Source organism: Magnolia sinica, chromosome 17 (genome assembly GCF_029962835.1).
Source record: "Magnolia sinica isolate HGM2019 chromosome 17, MsV1, whole genome shotgun sequence".
In the NCBI taxonomy this organism is placed as follows: domain Eukaryota; kingdom Viridiplantae; phylum Streptophyta; class Magnoliopsida; order Magnoliales; family Magnoliaceae; genus Magnolia; species Magnolia sinica.
In genome coordinates this window covers 71081239-71103097 of record NC_080589.1, presented here as the reverse complement: position 1 = coordinate 71103097, position 21859 = coordinate 71081239, and the positions used below count along the sequence as shown (strand labels likewise).

Here is a 21859-nt window from a genome sequence, read left to right as displayed (position 1 = left end):
TGTTTTAGTTTCTATTCTAAATGGGATACCTATCATTGCCAAATAAAGTAAGTCTCCATTTTGGGAGCACATAGGATTTACGAAATCAACACTTCTCTTCTCTCTACATCGATCGGACGATGACTGCTCTACTAAAAGAAATGATCCTTTATCCTCTACAAAAATGCATGTACGATCTTTCCCTTGAATGTTGATTAGTTCATTATATTGGAGAAATGCTTGGAGGATTCATGAAAGGACGGATTGAAGAGGCAATTCATGGAACGTGTCCAATATGGAAAACTTATGTGATATTTGGGCCACTTGTACGGTGCGGCCCACCATGAACATGCTCCGCCCAAGAATTTAGCTGGCCCACTCATCAAGTGGGTTACAAATGCAACAAAGAATGTTGATCAACTTTTTTCACTCCAAACATCTCTTTTTTGCATGAGGAATTATTGGGTCTTTTGGTGAATTGCAATGTGAATACTGTCCTAGTGTGCCCATTCCCTAGAAATGGGCCCCATGGTTTTGTCACCAGACCATTGAGAAAATGGACCCCATAAAAGTTGAGGGTTGCCCAAAAATATTCCAGATTGGAATATATCCTAATCATCCCATCTTTAGCCTATTTATGAACTGTCTCTATGTTCTTTCCTTAACCGTCTATGTGCAGTCCACTGATCAAAGGGTAGGATCTTCCACCCTAGGAGATGTTTGGGGCAATCCGCATACAAGGTGAGGCCCCATGAGAACAACGAACCATGGGGCCCACTTCCATGGACTGCCACATCAGTCCAGCATTCACTTGATAACATGAACAACCTGGTGGGCCCACCGGGTCAGGGGCCCAGATCAAAATTCCAATAGGAGAAACTGAATTCCTCTAGCCGAAACACCTAACAGTACCCAGCGGTGACAAGGCGGCGGATATGGAACTGGAGGCGGAACGTCGGGATGCTCGCAGTGAGAAAGCTGTGGTCCACATGTGCCTGGATCCCCAAGACCTTAGCGGCAGTCTCGGCATCAGGGCCGAAGAACCGGTACCTGTACCCGACCTCGACCATCAGGAGGACATCAGGGTAGCGGGACTTGAGATCAAGCACCTGCTGCTCCAGTGGAGTGTACTTGGCATTGGCAGTGGCAGTGGCAGTGGTGGCGCAGGGGGAGGAAGAGGATGGGGAAGGTTCTAGAAGCTTCTGGAGGAATCTTTGGTTGAGAGAAGAGGGTGGAGGAGGTGGAGGGGGAAGGGTTTTGGGCTTTTTGGAAGGGGGAGGGGTTAGGGATAGTGTTTTTTCTAGGGTTTTGGAGCGTTTGGAAGGAGAGAAGGAGACGGTGGCGGAGATCTTGGGAGGGTTTGGAAAGGGAGATTGAGAAGGAGAAGGTGATTGAGAAGAAGGGTTTGGTTTTGGAGCGAAGAAGCGAGAAATGACTTGCTGCTTCTGCTTTCCCATGCTGTCGATGATATAGGCCGAGAGAGGAGAGTGAGTATTTATAGAGGTTGTGCATTTTCGCGCGCTTTTCTGGTGGGGATTTTTGCCGGGCTATCGTCCGCCGGGAGGTGCGTAATGCGCATCCAACCGGGCTGAATAGGAAGCGGATTCCGAACCGAGTAAACTGTGTGGGGCCCACTCTGGACATATGTGCCTTATCCACGCCATCCATCCTTTTTTTCAGCTCATTTTATGATATTAATCCAAAATTGAAGCATATCGAAACCTCAAGTGGACCACACCACCCGTTGAAACCTCTTTAAGGTCTGCACTGATGTTTGTTTGTTATCCAACATGTTCATTTCTTCGCACTGACTTGGATGAAAGGGAAAACAGACATATCAACTTGATAAAAAAACCTCTGCGTCCGCAAGAAGTTTTCAAGGTACTCACACAGTCTCATGTGGTGTGGTCCTCTTAATATTTATTTATGCTTTAATTTTTTTTCAGGTGACCTGAAATGAGTAACTCAGTACGCTAGTTTTAACACCATTTTAAAACATATACATTGCAGTTAGGGTTGTGCACGACTGGAGCCAAGTCGAGCTTGGCTCAACTACTAAGTTGACCCCAACTCAAACTTGGCTCGGTTCCGTTAGCAACTCAGGCCAGTGCCTCTGCAGCATTTTTTCAAATACATGGAGTTTACCTTCAATTTTCACATAATGTAAAGCAATAACATTAGTTTACAAGTATTTTATCAAACACTCAACAGGCAACATAAAAATTAAGACACAAGGGTAGTTGTTTCATATTCAAACGTTCCTCACCACTAGCTGGCACTTCTTTGAGTCATTTCTCAGTATCAAAATAATCAAGTCATTGAACCGAGTTGGGTTCGACCCAAGTTCAGTTGAGCTCAGGCAAGCTCGAAGTCAGCTCGAAATTTTTTCAAGCTCAAAAAATCAGCTCTACTCGACTCAAACTCAGTTTCGAACCGAGTCGAATCCATCTTTTTCGAGTCAAGTCGAGCAAGCTATCAGAGCTAACTCAATTCGTGTACACCTTGCAGCGTTTTTAAGCCAATCTAGACCGCACAAAATCGATGATAAGATGAGAAGAGACAAAAATTAGAATGGTGAGAATATTAGCCATCCGATCTTACATTGAAAGGTGTACCACTTACCATTTTTTATATAAAGATGAGGGCAGATTTGGGCTGTTTATGCTAAAATGACTTGGGCGGGAAATTAATGGAGCCATGCAAGCGAAACCCAACCAGGGCCATGTGCCAAGCTGTTAGGTCCAAGCCCAGCCCAAATGGCAAACTCGTTTGAGATCCAGGCCAGCCATAAGGTGGGTCCCACTCTGAAGATGCCCCACCTGAGAATTGTGCTGATGAACTCAACGGGCCCATGATGTTAGAAACGAAATTTGTTTTGCCCATCCATCTGTTTTGTGCTCAACTCAAGAGTTGGGTGGGCCTGATTTCTTCTCAAGGTCATCTACATTGTGGGGCCCATCTGATAGACGGGCTGTGATTGGATCTTGCACGTACGTGATACTGGCACATGGGTGGCATATGGATGGCATCTCTTATACACGCTTGCGGGCCTAGTCCCTTCAATTCCCATGTCGCAAACGAGCCGTTGATTTATGTCCAAGTGCAATCCAAGGTTAGGATTTAAGTCCAAGTCCAGCCCAGCTCTGGCTAGGCAGGCTCACAAGCTTGGGCCCAGGTGGAGTTAATCAGCTACTGGTAGGGCTGTCAATGGGCCGGGCTATGGTTGGATTCGGCCTGAATTTTGAACTGTTTGTTGTGGGCCCATTCAAAAATTTCATTTTTGGGCCTGCCGGCCCATCATCAGCCCCAGCTACAAAGGTCTAACTTTGACACGTGTCTCCAAGCAACGGCCTTGGTGCTCAGTCCAGACCTGGCTCAAAGCACCATGGACCAAGTATTGAAAATCGGTTCGACAGGCAGGCAGGCTGGGCCCAGGCTCGGGCCGCTATTGGCATGGGGTTGAGCTTATACTTGAAATGTAGCGGTGGCATTGGATGGATTTTGTGAAAATACACTTACATAACATGATCGAAACAGGTAAAGTAAATTTACAAAAGAAAAGAATTAAAATAAAATATTAAAAAAAAAAAACTTTAAAAGTCAAAATAAAAACAAGAAATAAGGGGCACAAAAATTTATATTATTAGATAATATGCTTATGTCCTTCTTCATTAAAATCAAAGAAATCAAAAATACAAAGTTTTCCTGGATAAGAACTCTTTCGCTATGACCTGTTTAGAGTGTGGAATTAGGTAATATAACATTGCATTAGGTTCCATGCAAATTCCATTCAACGTTTGGAAGCAATGAAAGGATTTAGATTAATGTAAGTATCATATATCATACACTCCCAATAATAAATACAATATGATTCCTAATGGATTTGGAGATCTACTATAACCAGTGGCCCACATTGATGCACGTGTCTTATTTATATTATCCATTCATATGCACCCTTTATACGTAACATTTGAGTTATCTGATACGTTATCAATATTGGTTATAAATCTAATCCATTGATTACAATTCCATGCTCCACTAAACACAAGTTGAGCTTAATATAGTTTTTTTTTTCAAAAGAAGAATTAGATCCAAAACATGGAAAGCAAGGGATTGGATAATCCATATACCTTCATATTTACGTATTTACAGATGCAATCATTGTGCAATAATGATGTTAATTCCACCGGATACAATTCCATACCTTTTAATCTCATGAACCAAACAAGCTAATGAATACTTTACAAGCTTGTTATACTCTCTCCTCATACTCCTCAACACACCATACTAAAGAGAATAGCTAAAAAGCTGTGAAACTAGACTTCACTGTACATATGCAAAAAGGGAAAGATGACAGGAAGCTATAATGAATTTATACACGTCGCACCATCTCCACCAACAATATGTTCCTGTATCGAACTAATCATACACCAATGTCATTTATGGCGAAACCGGTTTCTATCAGTCATTACATACAGATATTTTCCACCCAAATACTTTCCAAGCTTCCGGACAGGTCTAGTCCTAGGAAATTTTCCATGCATATACCATCCATGACATGGAGCCCGTTATGCCATAGATCACCGAATGATGGGCCATCAAATATGTAGGATTTCCCGTCCTCCGAGATCTTAAGCGCATGGGCCATCCACAATTTGGAGCCCATCATGTTAGAGTATAAGATATGCATGTAATGTAGTTGTAAATGTAATGAAATTACACGCAACAAGTTTCTATACTGTAGCCCTCAAATTATCATGGTATCAAAAGTTCATCTTTGATCTTGGCCATTGAAATAAAATCATTTCATCATCTTCAAATCCAGCGGTGGCGTTGGATGGATTTTGTGTAAGAGACAACAATGGGATCAAAAAAAAAATATTTCTAGCCATACATTTCTTCCATTTTGCGTAGACCACATGGAGGAGTGAACTAGCTTAATTTTTAGTGCAGAAGATCTAATCAATGTGGCCCACCTGATGAAAAGCTTAGATCTTGCACATGCATGTCTACCATTTTTGCTCCAAAGGGCATATCATTCTCACAAAAGTTTGATATAGGCATCTGTTCCTGCATGTGGATATTAGTAAGCCTTGAAGAAGTTTGTTAGAATTTGAGGTGTATGAAGACTCTAAATCTCTTGTTAGGTAAGAATGATAAGGACTCTTATGAGGGGGACTTCAGATACTAATGCACAACTCATAAAAGTTGGTTTTTTCTTTTTTCTTTTTCCTTTTTTAAATACGCATGAAAGATTGTTTAATTATTACTTTTATTGTTTTAAATACTATGATAGAGTATCATAGTTGATACACATGCGCTTAGAAATTGAAATTAAAATTGTGCATGTAACCTGCATGGGCTTAAACTTTAATAAGCCCACACATGGGTGAAATAAAGCTTATGTACATACTACACATGTGCCACCATGGCATGATAGGTGGGAGATCCAATTCTCACAACAAAACGTATGGTACTACAACATAATCCATTGAGCAGGGTGTGGGTCGAGCTTTATTAGCCACTGTGATGTATGTGTCTTATCCATGCGGTCCATACATTTTGCCACCTAATGCTTAGAAATGAGGCGGATCCAAAGCTCAATTGGACCACACCACATGAAATAGTGGGGATAATGATACTTCTTATTGAAACCTTCTTAGGACTTATTGTAATGTTTATTTGCCATCCAACTTGTTTATAAGATCACACAAAGGTAGATGAAGAGATAACAAAAATAGCAGCTTGATCCAACATTTTTGTAGGCCCTAAGAAAATTTTTAGGGTGGGCATTCAATCCAAATAGATATTGTGGTGTGGTCCACTTGAGCTTTGCATATGCTTTGCTTTTGGGTTTAGGCCTAAAATGATCTTAAAAAATGGATGGACTATGTGAATAAAATACATCAGGGTGGGTCTAGGTCACCTCCTACTCCTGGGATATTCAGGAACTGCAGGCAATCTGTGTACCCCTAGCCCAAGTACCAGTTGATCCAATGGCTCACTTCTTTACAATATTAGGTTCCACATTTTGAGTGGACCAAATTAATTTTTTGAGAAAACATGTAAGAGGTTAGACCAACCTGATGGATGGATTGGATCTCGCATCTGTGCCATGCTGGCACATGTATGACATGTGCACGAGCTTTATTGCACACGTGTGTGCACTTAGCAGAGATCCAGCTTAAGTTAGAAAGCAGAAAATGTGGGACCCATTGTTCATGTGTTATTTTTCCAAAATTAATTTGAATGAATAATTCAACCATCCATTCATGTATAAACTCAAGGAAAGAAGAATAAGTATTTTATTTTTTTTTACAGCGGTCCATTTCTTACGTAATCTGTAGAACACCTGTGGAGTGAAACTGCCTATTTTTTAAGCCAGAAGATATAAACAGTGTGGCCCACCAAATGAAAAGCTAAGATCTCACACATCTGCACCATATTAGCTCATATCGAAAGTTCATACATGGAATGAGTGCCTGGGTGTGGATGGACAAAGATCCACGCGCGTGGACTTAGAAGTTGTGGCGTTTAAGCCTCACACGAGTTAAGCAAAAGTGACAAGGACTCATTTGAGGGTGAACTGTTTCATGCAACACACTCTAAGCTCTGTGGGCCCCAGTATATAATATATGGAAATCCAGTCCGTCCATTAGGTGATAACAATGAGAACAATGTAAAATTGCTCTTAAAAACATTTATCTTAAGATAGTGTCCACTTAAAACTTATAAAAAAAAATCAAATAAAAAATAGGATATTTATTTATTTATTTTTTTTTTTTTTGTAATAGGTGTAACATCCTATCCAACCAGAATAGTGTCATGGGGTGTACGCGTAGGATTTGCCGCAAGACCATTTGCTAAACCGCTCATGTGTGAGGTACTACCAATAAATTAACCCAAGTTAGCCCATTAAGGTAGACCAGTCTAATTGGGTTCGAGTCAAGTGCGGGCCATCAAGCTAGATAACCTATTTGTACTTGACAACAGCTTGTGTAGGCCGTGCAGCGGCCAAAGAAGGTCGAAAAAATATAAAAATTGAAAAAACCTCAGATCTCACTGGGCTTGTGGTCCATCACGGACCACGGACTTAGTAGACACCTAGAAATTAATTATCTACGCTGTCCCAACGATACTTGCCAAATGCAACTCACTCAGCCTTAACCCAAGGGCATGAATTGAAATCTGGCACTTGTAAATAAAACTGAAATATTACGCTTTGCAGCCGTCGGATCTCTTCTACATTTACGGTGAGGGCCTAAAGTATTTTTTTATGTCCATCCACAAAATCTGGAACCTGATCGTGTGACGATGACCGTTGATCACAAATCGGCCCCGTACGGTAAAACCCCACATTCGTTTGCTTTCAAACTTTGCACGGCCCTTCATCAGGCTAAGTGGCACCTACCTTATAAATTTAGTGGCTAAGGGGGCATCAGAACCGCCCTGAGAGCCAGAATGGACCCCACATGACCATATATAAATCGGAACCGTACGATAAAACTCCGTATCCATTTGCTTCCAAATTTTGCACAGCCCTTCATCGGTCCATGAGACACCTACACACCAAATTTGATGGGCAGGGGGGTGACAGGGCTGCCCCAAAGCTAAAAAAGGCCTCATAGGGCCACTGAGAGAAATTGTTGAAACTTAAGGCTAATGGGCCCAAACCTAGGAAATAAAGCCCTAAGGCTCTTTCTCTCATACTCTCACCATTACTCCAACAATAAAGGAAAAAGGGGAGAGTAAAGAGAGAAGAGAGAGATAAAGGAGAGAGTAAAGAAGGGAGTAAAGGTGGGCCATAGTTCAAAGTGGGGCCCAAGGGAGTTCAATCTTGCAACTCCTTACCTCTCCCTTAAGAAATTCTCTTACCCACAATCGGAAGAACCCCTCTCCGTCGATTGGGTAGGTAAATCTCTCATCATTTTAGAAACCCTTATGTTGAGAGAGGATTTACATGTAATCCTAACATACAAGTTCATTTGACTCAGGATCTCTATAAATCCACCCGCGAGCTTGGCAACCCTAGATTGTTTCCTAGAGCTCTCAACGATCCATAGGTGCGGAGTATTACTCTTAGGTGGCCTAGCACCAATTTTAGTATAAATCTAATGATTATGAATGTGTGGGTGATGTATTTGGATAATCTAGAGAAAACCTAGGAAATACCTCACATTTGATTCTCTCAATCAATATGGAATGGTTATAGAATGTTTGTTGTCTCTCACATGATTGGGTATGAATTTGATGCTTGCATGTTCATATCTTATTCGATTCTTGTACGATGTTTCTTTATAGCATGTATAATGCATTAACCCTTGTGCATCTTTGAACTATGAGATATATGAAAATTTTGACTTCCACACTAACCCACACAACACACATGCACATTTATTTTATAATATTGTTAGTAGTTTACATTTATAACAAATTCTAATTTTATATGTTTAATGCATGATTACATGACATCACTTGTATAAGATGATATTTCCTAACTTGTTGAAGTGCTATTGAATACCATCAAATCCGTAGGTTGGTTAGGAAATTAAGGTGAGAGAAGGTGGTCATGTTGGTAGGACCATCCTGAGACTAAACCAATGAATTTGGGCGAGTGCGAGTGAGCGAAAGTAGCTTGAACTACATGGGTTGCTTGTACTCGATGTCGTCCGTCACATGCTCGCCTGAACTCACATGGTCTAGTTCACTTTCTGACTAATCATATTTGTTAACCTTGTCTGCTCACGCCTGTATGGAAACTAGAACACCCTCCAACCATTGGAGCCCATTGATAATCATTTGAAACCGATTCACTGACTCGAGAGCCGGACATGCTGGAATGGGACAATGTATCCGAGTTGTCGGCCTACGTTGGGGTGACGAGCCTCCTTATAGTGACCGCGAGCGATCCCACTTCTCAGCACTCCCCATGTGCTTGAAATCGGGGATGAGGAACTCGATGAGATCAAGGATCGCGGGGTCCTGGCCTTACACGTTGAGGGGCATTGACCTCGCAACCAGTTGAGGGCATTGATATCGTGGGGTGTACTAGTTTCCTCAATCTGCTGTTTGAATTGACTTAATTAAAAACTTGGCTAATACAATTACGATTGCATCGCACTAGTTAGGTTGGCGACTCGGCAGTTGTGGTCGCAATGAGGAAGTGTTGGTCATACGCGATTGTCAGATGGAATCGCTCGAGGGAGTGTTGTTGTGAGGTCATGCATCATATCATTTCTCATGCACATACATTAATAAGATTAGTTAGGTGTTTATGAATGTTTGTCTTTTATTAAATTCATCATAAAATTGATACTTGTTGTAACTTAAGACTAATAGCACCCACTGAGTTGATCACTCACTCCCACTCTAGGAAGGTGTTTTAAAACACCAAACAGACTCTTCAGTAGCTATAGGTGGCGCTGAGTTCGAGGAGCCGAGCGGCGCAGGCATTGAGGAGGAGGATGAGCTGTCCTACTTCCACCTGATGGGCGGCTCACCATAAATCTAGCAGCCTATTTTGGATCGCTGAGTGGTGGACTCAGCGTAGTATTCTTTTAGACTTATCATTCTTTTGTATTTTTGCTGGGCAACACCTTGTGCAACCCACTAATATATATATATATATATATATATATATATATATATATATATATATATATATATATATATATATATATATATATATTTAGCTACTTCCATTTCAGTAGATTAGTTGTATTTGTGATTCATGTTTCAAGTAATTCCATGCTTCTTGTTAAACAAAATTAAACAAAACAGTAAAATTAATTATAAATGATACCCGGGAGCTTGAGAGTCAAGCGTATGCACAACTCCCAATTTTTAAGGCGTTACAATATGTTGTCATGGTTGATACATGTGCACTTAGAAATCAAAAATATGCATGTGGCATGCATAGACTTATACAGCTTGCTAAGCCCACATGCGAGTGCAATCAAGTTCATGATATATGCACCACACGTGCTAGCATGGCATGACAGGTGAGAGATCTAATCCACGCATCAAAATGACATTACTGTATAAAAGGGCATGGATTGATTCCGTTTTTTTTTACGGTGTCACTGCGATGTATATGTTTTATCTATGCTGTCCATTCATTTTCCAGGGCCGTGCTAAAAAATGAGACAGATCCAAAGCTTGATAAGACCGCACTACAGAAAACGGTGGGGATAACGATATCCACCGTTGAAACCTTTCTAAGGACCCCATGATGTTATTTGCCATCCAACCTGGTCACACGTGTTAACGGTATATCATCCACGTCACAACCACCTCCCCAACTACCACCTTTTTCCGTCTTCGACTTTAAATGGTTGAGTTTGGATTTTAATTTTAATTTTAATTGTGATGGCTATACAGAGAAGTTAAAGATCAAGGGTCCTCAGGTATAAATAGACCAGGAAGTGTGTGCGTGTATATATATATATATATATATATATATATATATATATATATATATATATATATATATATGTCCTCTCTTCCTGGTTTATCTCTTCCTGGTTTATTTATACCTGAGGACACTTGATCTTTAACTTCTGTGGCCCTTTAAAGGTTTTAATGATAGGCATTCAATCCTACTATTTCATGTGGTGTGGTCCACTTGAGCCTTGGATCTGCTTTACTTTTTGGGCTTGTGCATAAAATGAGCTGGAAAATTGGATGGATAGTGTGGATAAAACACACACATCATGGTGGGCCCCATAGAGCTTGGGCCACCTCCTACTAACGGAGACAGGCGCTGGTCCCCCTGGCCCAATGTTCACGTGGGCACAAATAACGGCTCTGAAAACTTAGCTGAATTTTAACCGTTCCACTTATTTTCAATATTATGGCCCACATGTTGAGTGAACCAGAATAATTTTTAGGGAAAACTTGTAGAAGGTTAGACCAACCTGATGGATGGATTGGATCTCGTATCTGTGTAATGCTTGCACATGTGGGACGTGTGCATGAGCTTTATTGCACATGTATGTACGACTAGCAGAGCTGCAACTTAAACTAGAGAGCAGAAATTGTGGGACCCACTGTACATGGGCTATTTTTTCAAAAATCAATTTGGATGAATGATTCAGCTATCCATTGACGTGTAAACTAAAGTAGGGAAAGAAATAGATTTTTAATTTTTTTACAGCCGTCCATTTGTTATGTGAAATGTAGACCACCATGTGGAGTGTAACTGCCTATTTTTTAGGTAAAAATATATAAACAGTGTGGCCCACCTAATGGAAAGCTAAAATCCCACACATGTGTACCTTATTGGCTTAGATCCTAAGTTCACACATGGAATGAGTTTCTGGGCGTGTATGGACAGGTACCCACACGCGTGGAATTAGTTAGAAGTAGAGGTGTTCAAGCTTCCTACGAGTTAGGCAAGAGAGACAGGGACTCATTTGAGGGTGGACTGGTGTAGTATAAAACACAACTACGCTACGTCCTCCCAGAATAAGGTATATAGAAATCCAATCCGTCCATGAGGTGATAACCTTTATTTGAACCATAAAAACAAAATATCAACTACCTAAAAAGATCTGATGGACGACATCAATGGAAATAATGTAAAGTTGCTGCTTAAACCTATATGTTCATGCTGTGTGGTCTTCTTGAGTTTTTTTATTAAGATGATTTTTTCCTATAAACTTTATTACGGTGAGTTACATATGATTAATGGGTTTGATGAATGATAAACACTATGATGACCCCACAAACAAACTTATAGTTGGCTTCACATCCCCATCATTTCATGTGGTGGCCCACCTGAGTTATGAATCTGTATAATTTTTCCTATAGAATTAAGAATAGAACATGATGAATGAAGTGGATTTTATATGTGGTGGCCCCACAGAGCTAGTGTTCTAATGGGTCATGTGAGGGTGAAGGTGACAACAGATATTTGTGCACCATTTGTCAAAATGAGTTGAATTGATTTGATAGGCTGGTGGGTGCAAAAGATGGCCCACTTAGAATTTGAAGGACATGGATCAGGTGGTGTTGCCCACACCAGCCCAATCGTGGTGTGGTGATGTATTCGGCACTGTGAGCCAAGTTAATGTATTTGTTTTATAATTATGTTGTCCATTCATTTTTAAAGTCATTTTAGGGCACGTTTGATTTTCCATATTTCTAATAATACACCCCCCCCCCCCCCCCCCCCCCCCAAAAAAAAAAAAAAGAAAAAAAAAAAGACATGGCAAAATAAATGTGAAGCTCATCCTTTATGCTAGTCAAATTTAGGGCATGAACTAAAAAAAAAATGAGGTAGATTTAAATGTTGAAGTAATAAAGTCCCTTGATATATGTTGATACACCCCACTTTAACAACTTAAGCTTTTAGATTAAATAGTTGTTCAACATGGGCGGAAGATCCTATGTTCGAATCTCGAGAGCAGCAAATATGTCTCGTTAATATATTATTCTCCCAGGGGGGTCAGGGAAATCAAGTCCGGCCTATTTATGGTGTAAGCATCCCTCCACCCTTGTCAGTATATATGTTCCCGTGCAGAGTTCTCACCCAGCACATGCACGGGGGGGGGGGGGGGGTGTTGAAGTAATAAAGGCTCCCATAAGTTTTCAATTGAGCTAATATAAGTGTTTTCCCCTTATTCATGCCTAGGTGATCTTATGAACTAAGTTAAATGACAAATAAATATCAATGGCACATAAGCATCAATGTGGACCACACGAAGAAGACTTTTTATGGGTAGACGTATAATGGCCATGTATTCTGTGTGTAGGCCACGTAAGTGTTGGATCTGCTTCATATTTCAGATCATTTCCAAAATATTTTAGCAAAGTTAACGGACAGCATAGATATGCCATATACATCATAGTAAGACCCCCAAAATTAAGCCATTTGACTGATTTTAAAGGCCCTGAATTTTTGATTTTATTTTATTTTTACTTACCTATAAGAGAATTACACAATACATGAAAAGTCAAACAAGCTCTTAGAAAATCAACTCAAAGATAAAGTAAATCCAAAACTCAAGTAGACCACACTGCATGAAACACCACCATTAAAAACTTCCTAGGCCCACAAGTAAACTACATTGTTTTATATCCACAAAACACTGAGGGCCTGTTTGGACAATAGTATTAAGCCAAATTAGATGAGATTGTATTACTAATCTCACTTTGGAATTTAGGATGTCATGTTTGGAAAGAGTGTGAGATGGGATCAAAATTAATTTTATATGCTTTGGAATATGAGCCTCGTATTAGAAAAAGTTACTAGAATGCCTTTCAAAATTCGACATTACTTTCCAAATTCATTTGAAATTCAAAATACACTGTGTTGAGAATGCCTTTCAAAATTCGACATTACTTTCCAAATTCATTTGAAATTCAAAATACACTGTGTCGAACCTGCCCTGCGCTATGCCATTCCAGCGAATGGGTATGGGATCCACATTAATAAGTTATGTGGGTCCCACCATGATGCATGGGATATATCTAGACCATCCATCCATTTTCTGATATCATTTTAGGGCATGGGCCCAAAAGTTAGGTAGATCCAAAGCTCAAATGGACCACACCATAAAAAGTAATGGGGATTGAACGCATACCATTGAAAACTGCATAAGGGCCACAGAACTTTTGGATTAATAAGATATTTGTGTTTTCCCTTCATCCAGTTCTTTGTAATCTGGTGAACAAGTTGGATAGCAAATAAACATCTTGGTGTGCCCTAGGAAGGTTTCAATGGTGGGGTCGCTGTCCCTAATTTTTACTGGTGTGGTCCAAATAAGTTCTCGACCTTCCTCATTTTTTAAACCATGCCATAAAATGATCTGGCAAAAAGATGGGCGGCACATATATAACACATACATCGCCACAAAACTTGTTGACGTCAACACACGGGTCACGTCGGTGGCTTATGATACTTCCAGACAACATATCCACGAATCGTGGATTTTGCAGCACCCACGTCCAATCCAAACGTAATTTAAATTTAAATCTTAGCATTTACGTTTTTTATACTTACACGCCAAGCATTTATTGCAGCTTTTACGGTTCCATCCACCTTAATCTCACCTAATACAGCTGCCCAAACAGCCCCTGGGCCTTGGGCCTAACATGGGATGATGCTGGTGCGAATTTCATATAAATATCAGAGTGGGCCCAGCCAGTATTCTGGTGAAGAGCAAAGGGAGTTACCGAAATGCAATATAAATTAAAAAAAAAAAGAAAAAAAACAAAAGAAGAAAAGCCCAGGCACGACATTAGAAGGTCATTTATTTGATACGCTGGCAGAGAGTGATGGCTCATACGCCTGAATTCAGAAATTGTATACCTGTACACATGGCGTATCTGTAACGGTACATATTTCAAATCATCTGATCTAGTAAGATAGGTCAAATTTGCCACGAAAACAGCTATTGAACAATTAAAAACTCCGATCAATTCACACATTCTTTTTTGGAACTCTATCAAACTGTTGATTTTGTTTCATTTCCATCCTTCATCATATGTCCACAAATCTGTCAGATGAGATGTTAATTCATTGTAAGTTCTATACATAATCCATCTGTATTTGATTAAATGATTTTAACGGTTTAAATTCAGTTTCAGATATACCACATGTGCAATATATGAGTGAATGTGTATGAACCATCAAGCTCCACTAGAGTATCTAATGTTTTCAACTTGATAAGCAGGAACAGTATATTTTACCGTGGAATGCTAACGGGATTCGCTTGCGTGACATGAAGGTATTCCTCGCGGCAGAAGTCAGAACTTTTACATATTATATTAGATCCAGACCGTTCATCAGATTTTTATGGACATGAATGCATCATATATTTAAAAAATAGAATAAAAATAACAGTCCACTTAGATGTGTTTCACAGATTACATTGAATATGGAGCATTGATCAGATTTCCCAATCATCCCTTTCTCTAACACACATGTATCTGACCTGATGATCGACGCAGCCTGATTTTTATTAATTCATCGGGATTGAATTAGGTGCGGCCTGGCCTCACCCAAGGCGATGCGACCCTTACCGTTGGTCCCACCTTGATGTGTGTATTCTATATCGACGCCGTCCATCCGTTTTTCCTGCTCAGTTTAGGGTTGACCCTCAAAATGAAGCAGATCCAATTCTTAGGTGGATCATATGATAGGAATCTGTGGCGATTGACGGACCACAAAAGATTTGGATCAAGTTGATATTTTCCCCCTTCATCCAGGTTTACGTGACCTGATCAAGGGGTTGGATTGCAAAATGAACATCATTGAACCATTACAGTGGGCCCTTAGGAAGTTTTTAATGGTAAGGCATTCAATCACCACTATTTCCTATAATATAGTCCACATTAGATTTTGATCTTCTTCATTTTTGGGCTCCTGCTACAAAATAACCTGGAAAAATGGATGGACGGTGTGGATATACAATAAATATATCAGGGTGGGCCCCACGGTAAGGGCCACACCGTATTGGGTAAGGCCGGGGCCGCATCGGCTCCCTAATTTCCTTGGTGGAATATTGGCGTGAGTCGTGGCATCCCTACTACCTGTGAGGTGGGCCACACCAGATCTAGATTTGGTAAAGCTCACGAGTTTCCTACATCGCCATAAATAGGTTTTTCCTAAACTTCACATGCGAAGTGGCCACGCAAGGAGAAATCGACGTGGTGAATCTAGTACACGTGTCAATTTGGCATATGTGTTACAGATCTGATCCGTTCATCAGACCGAGACCACTTTTGAAATGACATGAATCATAAATCAGGCTGCTATACTCATCAGAATGTTCGCGCTTATATATATATATATATATATATATATATATATATATATATATATATATATAAATGGACGGTTAGAAAGGAAATGACCAGGTGGTCTAATTCAACGGTTCCATTCGGCGGACCTGATGCACGTGTCTGATTTTTTTAGACATTCGTAGTCCCCACTTTATAAATGGCCCTGGATCTCGTAAACGTGTGAGTAATCAGCACGTGTGCTGCGATTTACCTATTCAGTACCAATCTCAATTTCTCATGCTACGTAAATGCATTTTCACAATTTCTCGTCGCATAGAAATGTCAAAATTTTATTCTGGGAAAAAGACCAAAACACCCTTATCGTGAAGTTTCCTACAAACAACCCCCTCTCATTAGTTTTGTTACTCTCTACCCCCTGCATTCCCTCTTCGTTCCGTTGCGATTGTAGAAGAGCTTCTTCTATACAACAGTGTGGGCCCACCATGATGTACGGAGAGTATTCAATCCATCCATAACGTGGGACCCCTTCAATTTTTCCAGATGCCCTATGAATCATCCCGATCCAAAATGCTGTTGGGTTCCATCACAGATGGGATGGCGATGCCCACCATTAAAAGCTTCAAGCCCAATTGTGTGGCCAAAATGTTCTTTAGATACCATCCTATCCATTCATAAGGTGAATACCATCCGGATGAATAGACATAACAAAAATCAGGATATTTAAAATCTCAGGTGGGCCCCACCGTGTGATTTTATAAGTTTTATACATGGATTTATGTCGTGTGTCCCACCATAGTTTTTTATCAGCCTGATTTTTATGATCCAAGAATAAAATGAGGTTACAGTCATGATGAACAGATTGGATTTTAATCATACATCATGATGGCCCACAAATCATCTTGCTGAATAACCTTATTCTACAAAACGTTGCAGAGTAACTAACTTCCAACGGCAACAGACTCGATCAGATGGTATTTGAAAGATAGGTTGCCCACCGCAGGATAGCTACCATGCGGAGTAGTTTACCAGTTCAATTGCTTCTTAGATGATGATCTGCACCATTGATATTTTTGGATTCTATGCTGCATGGCCCATCCTAACAAACATTTGCTTAATGAATTATTGTGCATGGAAATAATTCAAAAGCTTGAAATGTAAAGTTTGAATGGCTCATATTCAAATTGGAGATTCAAAGGTTAAGATCATCAATCAGACCATAAACCCCAACTTTACTTTCATCACATGTACCCCCTTCATTGATAAATTATCACTAAGCACCCCATTTATTAAGAATCTCACAGTTTGTTTTAGATCAGGCGAGTTATTTGATACTCTGACGGCATATGACACTTATACGTGGGCGCTCGAGGAATTGTTTATGTTGCATACATTAAATCAAATTAAAAAGAACGTAAATGAGTTCCCATACTTTCAAGCTTCTGATTTCTGTGGGGCTCACCGTGATGCATACGTGTATGGAATCTAAACCGTGCATCTGATGTGCCACCTCATATTCACCCCACAGACCGAAAATTAGGGCGACCCAATATGCATGTAGGCCACACCACAGGGACCAATGTGAAATCATGCATAAAAGCTTCAAATTCATGGAATGGCCTGTGTCTTGAGGTGTCTCTTCATTCTAGTGGGGCATGTCGGATGAATGGATTGGATGGAGTATACACAGAATGTTGGGCCCACAGACAATATGTAAATTCTACAACGGGGATCCTTTCCCTTCGCTTTCTGTTATTTCTGTGATAAGGCCCACCAAGTTTTGTGTTGGTCTGGTCTTTTTTGGGTCATCTCAACCGAACACGTGGCGCATGGACCACAATCCTCTCTAAAATCTGCTATAGGCATCCCGTAAAACATAATAGTAATGGCCCATCCTTTTTATGGTTTAGATGTCTCGTCAAGTTATAATGTAGTGGGGCCCACGAGGAAGTCAAGTACCTGTACCAGACTTCCAACAGTATTTAGTGAAAAGGAAAATGAGAATACAAGCCCTTTCTTTCTGATGTTATGTCAACGAACCACTTATTGCAAAAGCTTAGTCACTAAAGAATGTTATATCAATGTATATATCCAAGGATCTTAACATGGTAATAGATCAGACCCATCTAATGTGTGGACCATCCGATTCCTCGGTTAAGGGTGTTATCAGTTGTTGATGTCTTAAATCTGAAAATCAACAGGTCCGCCAGTGATAGCTCAAGTTTACCGAAGAGAACACAAGCCCTTTCTATCTTGTGTTATGTCAACTAACCACTCATTGTAAAAGCTTCTCATTAAAGAATGTTATATCAATGTATATATCAAGGACTTTAACATGATAATAGATCAGACCCATCTAATGTGTGGACCATCTGATTCATTGGTTAAGAGTGTTATATGTTGTTGATGTCTTAAATTTGAAAATCAACAGACCTGTTGATGATAGCTCAATGTCATCGATTGCTGCTTGATGGCGCCACTCTATATACTTCCGTGGTCCCTCAACACACTCATGACCAATGGCCCTTCTCCATCTCACTTGCGCAACTCAAAACTCGAATGAAGAAAGATCAAAGACACCCAGAAGAATTTTATGGACCACTACTTAACTAAGATCCAAATTACATTTTTATACTTTTTTATAAGGGTTTTCAATAAGCTGCCTCATTAATTAAAGTATTTTCATCCACTACCTTCCCTTAGGCTTGTTTAATACCTTGCTACATTGAGTGAGAGCAAATGGTTGGTGGGTTAAGTGGGCCCAATGAGATACTTATTTGATATCCACTAGGACATCCATGTAGTACCTGGCCAAATTATAAGTCCATCCATGACTAAGGTGGACCACATGAGTGGAAAAAATACACAAGGCCTTTGGTGTAAACATCTCTTTCAATTGTTTCTTTTGGTGTGGCCCACCCGAATCACAAGTCCTCGTAGATTTTTTGTGTTTAGGCTTTGGTGGTTACAGTGAATCTTAAATTAACAACATGGCGGAGCCCCATTAAGGTAAGAGTGCGACATCTTTAATGGTCTTTTAAGTCCAACCAATAGGACATAGTTTAAGGTTAACCTAGCGAATAACTTCCAATTTCTTATGTGCTATTGACATCTAATATCCCTAATAAATTCGCTCCCTAGAAGGATCACCAAATGAAAAAAATAAAATCACTACTATTCACTCATCAAGTGAGCCACACCATATAAAATAGTTTGTAGCCATTGATAAATAGCAAAATATAAACGTGGTCCACTTGATGAATGGATAGGGCTGAGTTTTGTGAGAAGTTCTTTCCATGGTAGGTCCAATATATTGAATGTGTTGGATATACCATGCACTTAACAAGTAAATAATTATCCATTAAGTGGTCCATAACATTTATTCCAACCAAATGAATATAGAGTATCGCTTTTTTCCAATATATGATTGGAAAATTAGTTGTCCACGCACCACCTGACTGTTAGCTGCCCCATCATGATGTGCATATATGTGAAATCCACTTCAACCATTACGCCATTATATGCATAATCCAACGGCACACAAAATATTTGGCCCCTTGATTTTTAGAAGGGTTATTGTGATTATTATATAAAATTCACTATATCCATTAGATTCCACATCATAATTTAGGCCAAGCCTAAAATCATACTAATTTGTGATTCAAATAAGTCATGCTAAGAGAAAATGTCTGGAGAGTAAGCATTGACTGGTATACTATTTCCAATCAAATGATCTATCTGAATCATGGATGAGGCTTGTTTTCATACTTAGGCCTAAAATAAGGTGAGTTAACTAGTGGTTGAGATGGACTCCGGATAATATCAAGGTGGGACCCACTCGAACCTTCAATTCACCCATGTTAAAAAGATAACACAAGTAGTGAGATAGTAATTAATTAATTACTGTGATAACTTTTTGAAAAATTATCCAAATGTAATTTAGATATTAGTTAGGTAGTTTTTTGCTAGATTCTCAAAGAAAATGTTAAATCTTAAACGTGGCACCGTGATGAGCGATCCAGGCCACATATCAGGTAGGAAGTTTTCAAAGGTGGTGTCATTATCCTCATTGCTTTTATGTGGTGTGGTCCACTTGAGCTTTGGATCTGCCTCATTTTTTAGCTCATGCCTTAAAATGATCTTGAAAAATGAATGGACGGTGTGGGTATAACACATACATTATGGTGGGCCCCACATGACTTAGTGACGTCAACACACCACCAAAGTTGGTGGTTGCGAGCACACCACACAATCTGCTTCCGCCCAAAGCCAAAAGCCGAGTGCTTTGATGGATGGGTTTCGTGCATGCTGTCCGTTCATTTTTTTCAAGATTATTTTAGGATATAAGGCCAAAATTTTGGCAGATCCAAGGATCAATTGGACCGAAATCGAATCCTCACCATTAAAAGCATTTTGGACCCACAGTGGAAATTGAATCCTCACCATTAAAAGCATTTTGGACCCACAGGAATACAGATCAAGCTGATATTTGTATCTCTCATTCATCTAAGTCTACGTGACCTTATGAGCAGGTTAAGATGACAAATAAACATCACGGTAGGTCCTAGAAAAATTTCAAGGGCGGGCGTCATTATCATCGCTCCTTCCTCTAGTGTGGTCCAATTGAGCTTTAGATCTGCTTTATTTTTGGGCTCGCATCTTAAAATGATCTTGTAAAAATGGATGGACAGTGTGGATAAACTCATACATCACGGTGGGCCACACAGAACCCGTACCTGGACAGAGTCCGTTAGGCGGGGACAGGATGTAATCCGCTTCCATTCATCCGCATGTGTTCTTTCTAGCTGTGGGATTGGTGGACATTTATTGGACGGTTAAAAATGGAAATATCTGATACCCTGTTTCTACAAACAAGTGGCGTAGGATCAAAGTTTAAGATTTCTTAACCAATCAAATCCTTGGAATACGACTTAGCAACAGTGGGTCCCATAATTAATCGGTTTAGTTTGTGTTAACTTATGCCACGTGTACACTTCTTCAGTGCTAGCGTATGGAGCGTCATACGCTGCCGGAGTATCAAATCACTCCCTACCCTCAAACAAACGCCACTCATCCTGATTCATGGGTCAGAATATCTTCATCCTAGGCCTCAACTAATCATCGGGCGGATCTTGTACACGTGTAAATCTCGGCACGTGTGCAGCGTTGCACCTTTGGACATCTTCTCGCGCAAATCGCCGCAGCATTCTGATTCCTCCAGCTCGTCAGCTCTTGCATGTCGGAATCTAGTGTGACGATACGATAAATTGACGAGAAAATGGGCTGGCGAGTGATAAGAGCGAGACAATAGGCCTCCGTTCAACCACGTTTCTCCAAAGCCACCACCGAACGCCGTCCACGGCCTTCAAATGGGGAATTATTTTGGTACTCTGGAAGAGTAAGATAATTGATAATCAGGCACTCAAATATTTTATATATCAACTTAAATCAAACCGTCCAAATTTTGGTAACCATTATGGATAGATAATATTTTAAAAATAAAATTGATTAAAATATACTTTGCTCTGATCAATGGACATCTGTTCGTTAATTTTGGACCGTTTATATTTTCATTTCAGTTATGAAATAAATTCCCATCAGTCGACCATAAAAGAAAAGAATGAAATCAAACTATCTAAGCATGCATCCCACGATTTGAATGGTTTATTGTGGTTATACATCACATATACAATTTATTAGTGCCTGTGTATTGAAAATCATACTCCGCCAGAGTATCAAAGTTTCCCCTTCAAATGAGGCACAGAATCCACCACCATTTTCTTCATTCTTCCTCCACTTATATATTATTTTTCCACAATATTCGAAGAAGAGAATTCCTAATTATTATAAGAAAAGTGCTAATGTGAATCCACTGCACACGTGTGAAATCTGAGCCATTCATCAGGTGGGTCCCAACAAGAACATCTGGGCTGGCCCCAAAAATGGGCAGCTCCACTCAACAAGCCGGCCACAATGTAATATGAATATAGATTCTGGGTCCTTTTCTTTTCCCAACAGTCCATTTTCTCTCATTCAGGATATGTTGCTCGAATTAAAGTCACACAACCCCAGAAAGAGAAAGAGGCCATTCCTGTAATGGGCCCACAAACGATCATGCTAAATGCTGGCCATT

The 21859-nt window shown here is 40.1% G+C and overlaps 1 protein-coding gene across 7 annotated transcripts in view; it reads right to left on the bottom strand.

Annotated features, from left to right (window-relative positions):
* LOC131231928 (DNA mismatch repair protein MSH3) overlaps nt 1-1518 on the bottom strand; it is a 31120-nt gene extending 29602 nt beyond the window's left edge. For 2 of the 7 annotated variants that reach the window (XM_058228326.1, XM_058228327.1), the window contains exon 1: nt 892-1512. In XM_058228326.1, coding sequence (XP_058084309.1) covers nt 892-1436 — 545 coding nt within the window. In that variant the 5' untranslated portion in view covers nt 1437-1512. Of the gene's footprint in view, nt 1-891 lie in introns of all 7 variants that reach the window. The other 5 variants (XR_009164570.1, XM_058228325.1, XM_058228321.1 and 2 more) reach the window with 5 other exon arrangements.
* Nucleotides 1519-21859: the final 20341 nt, after the last annotated feature.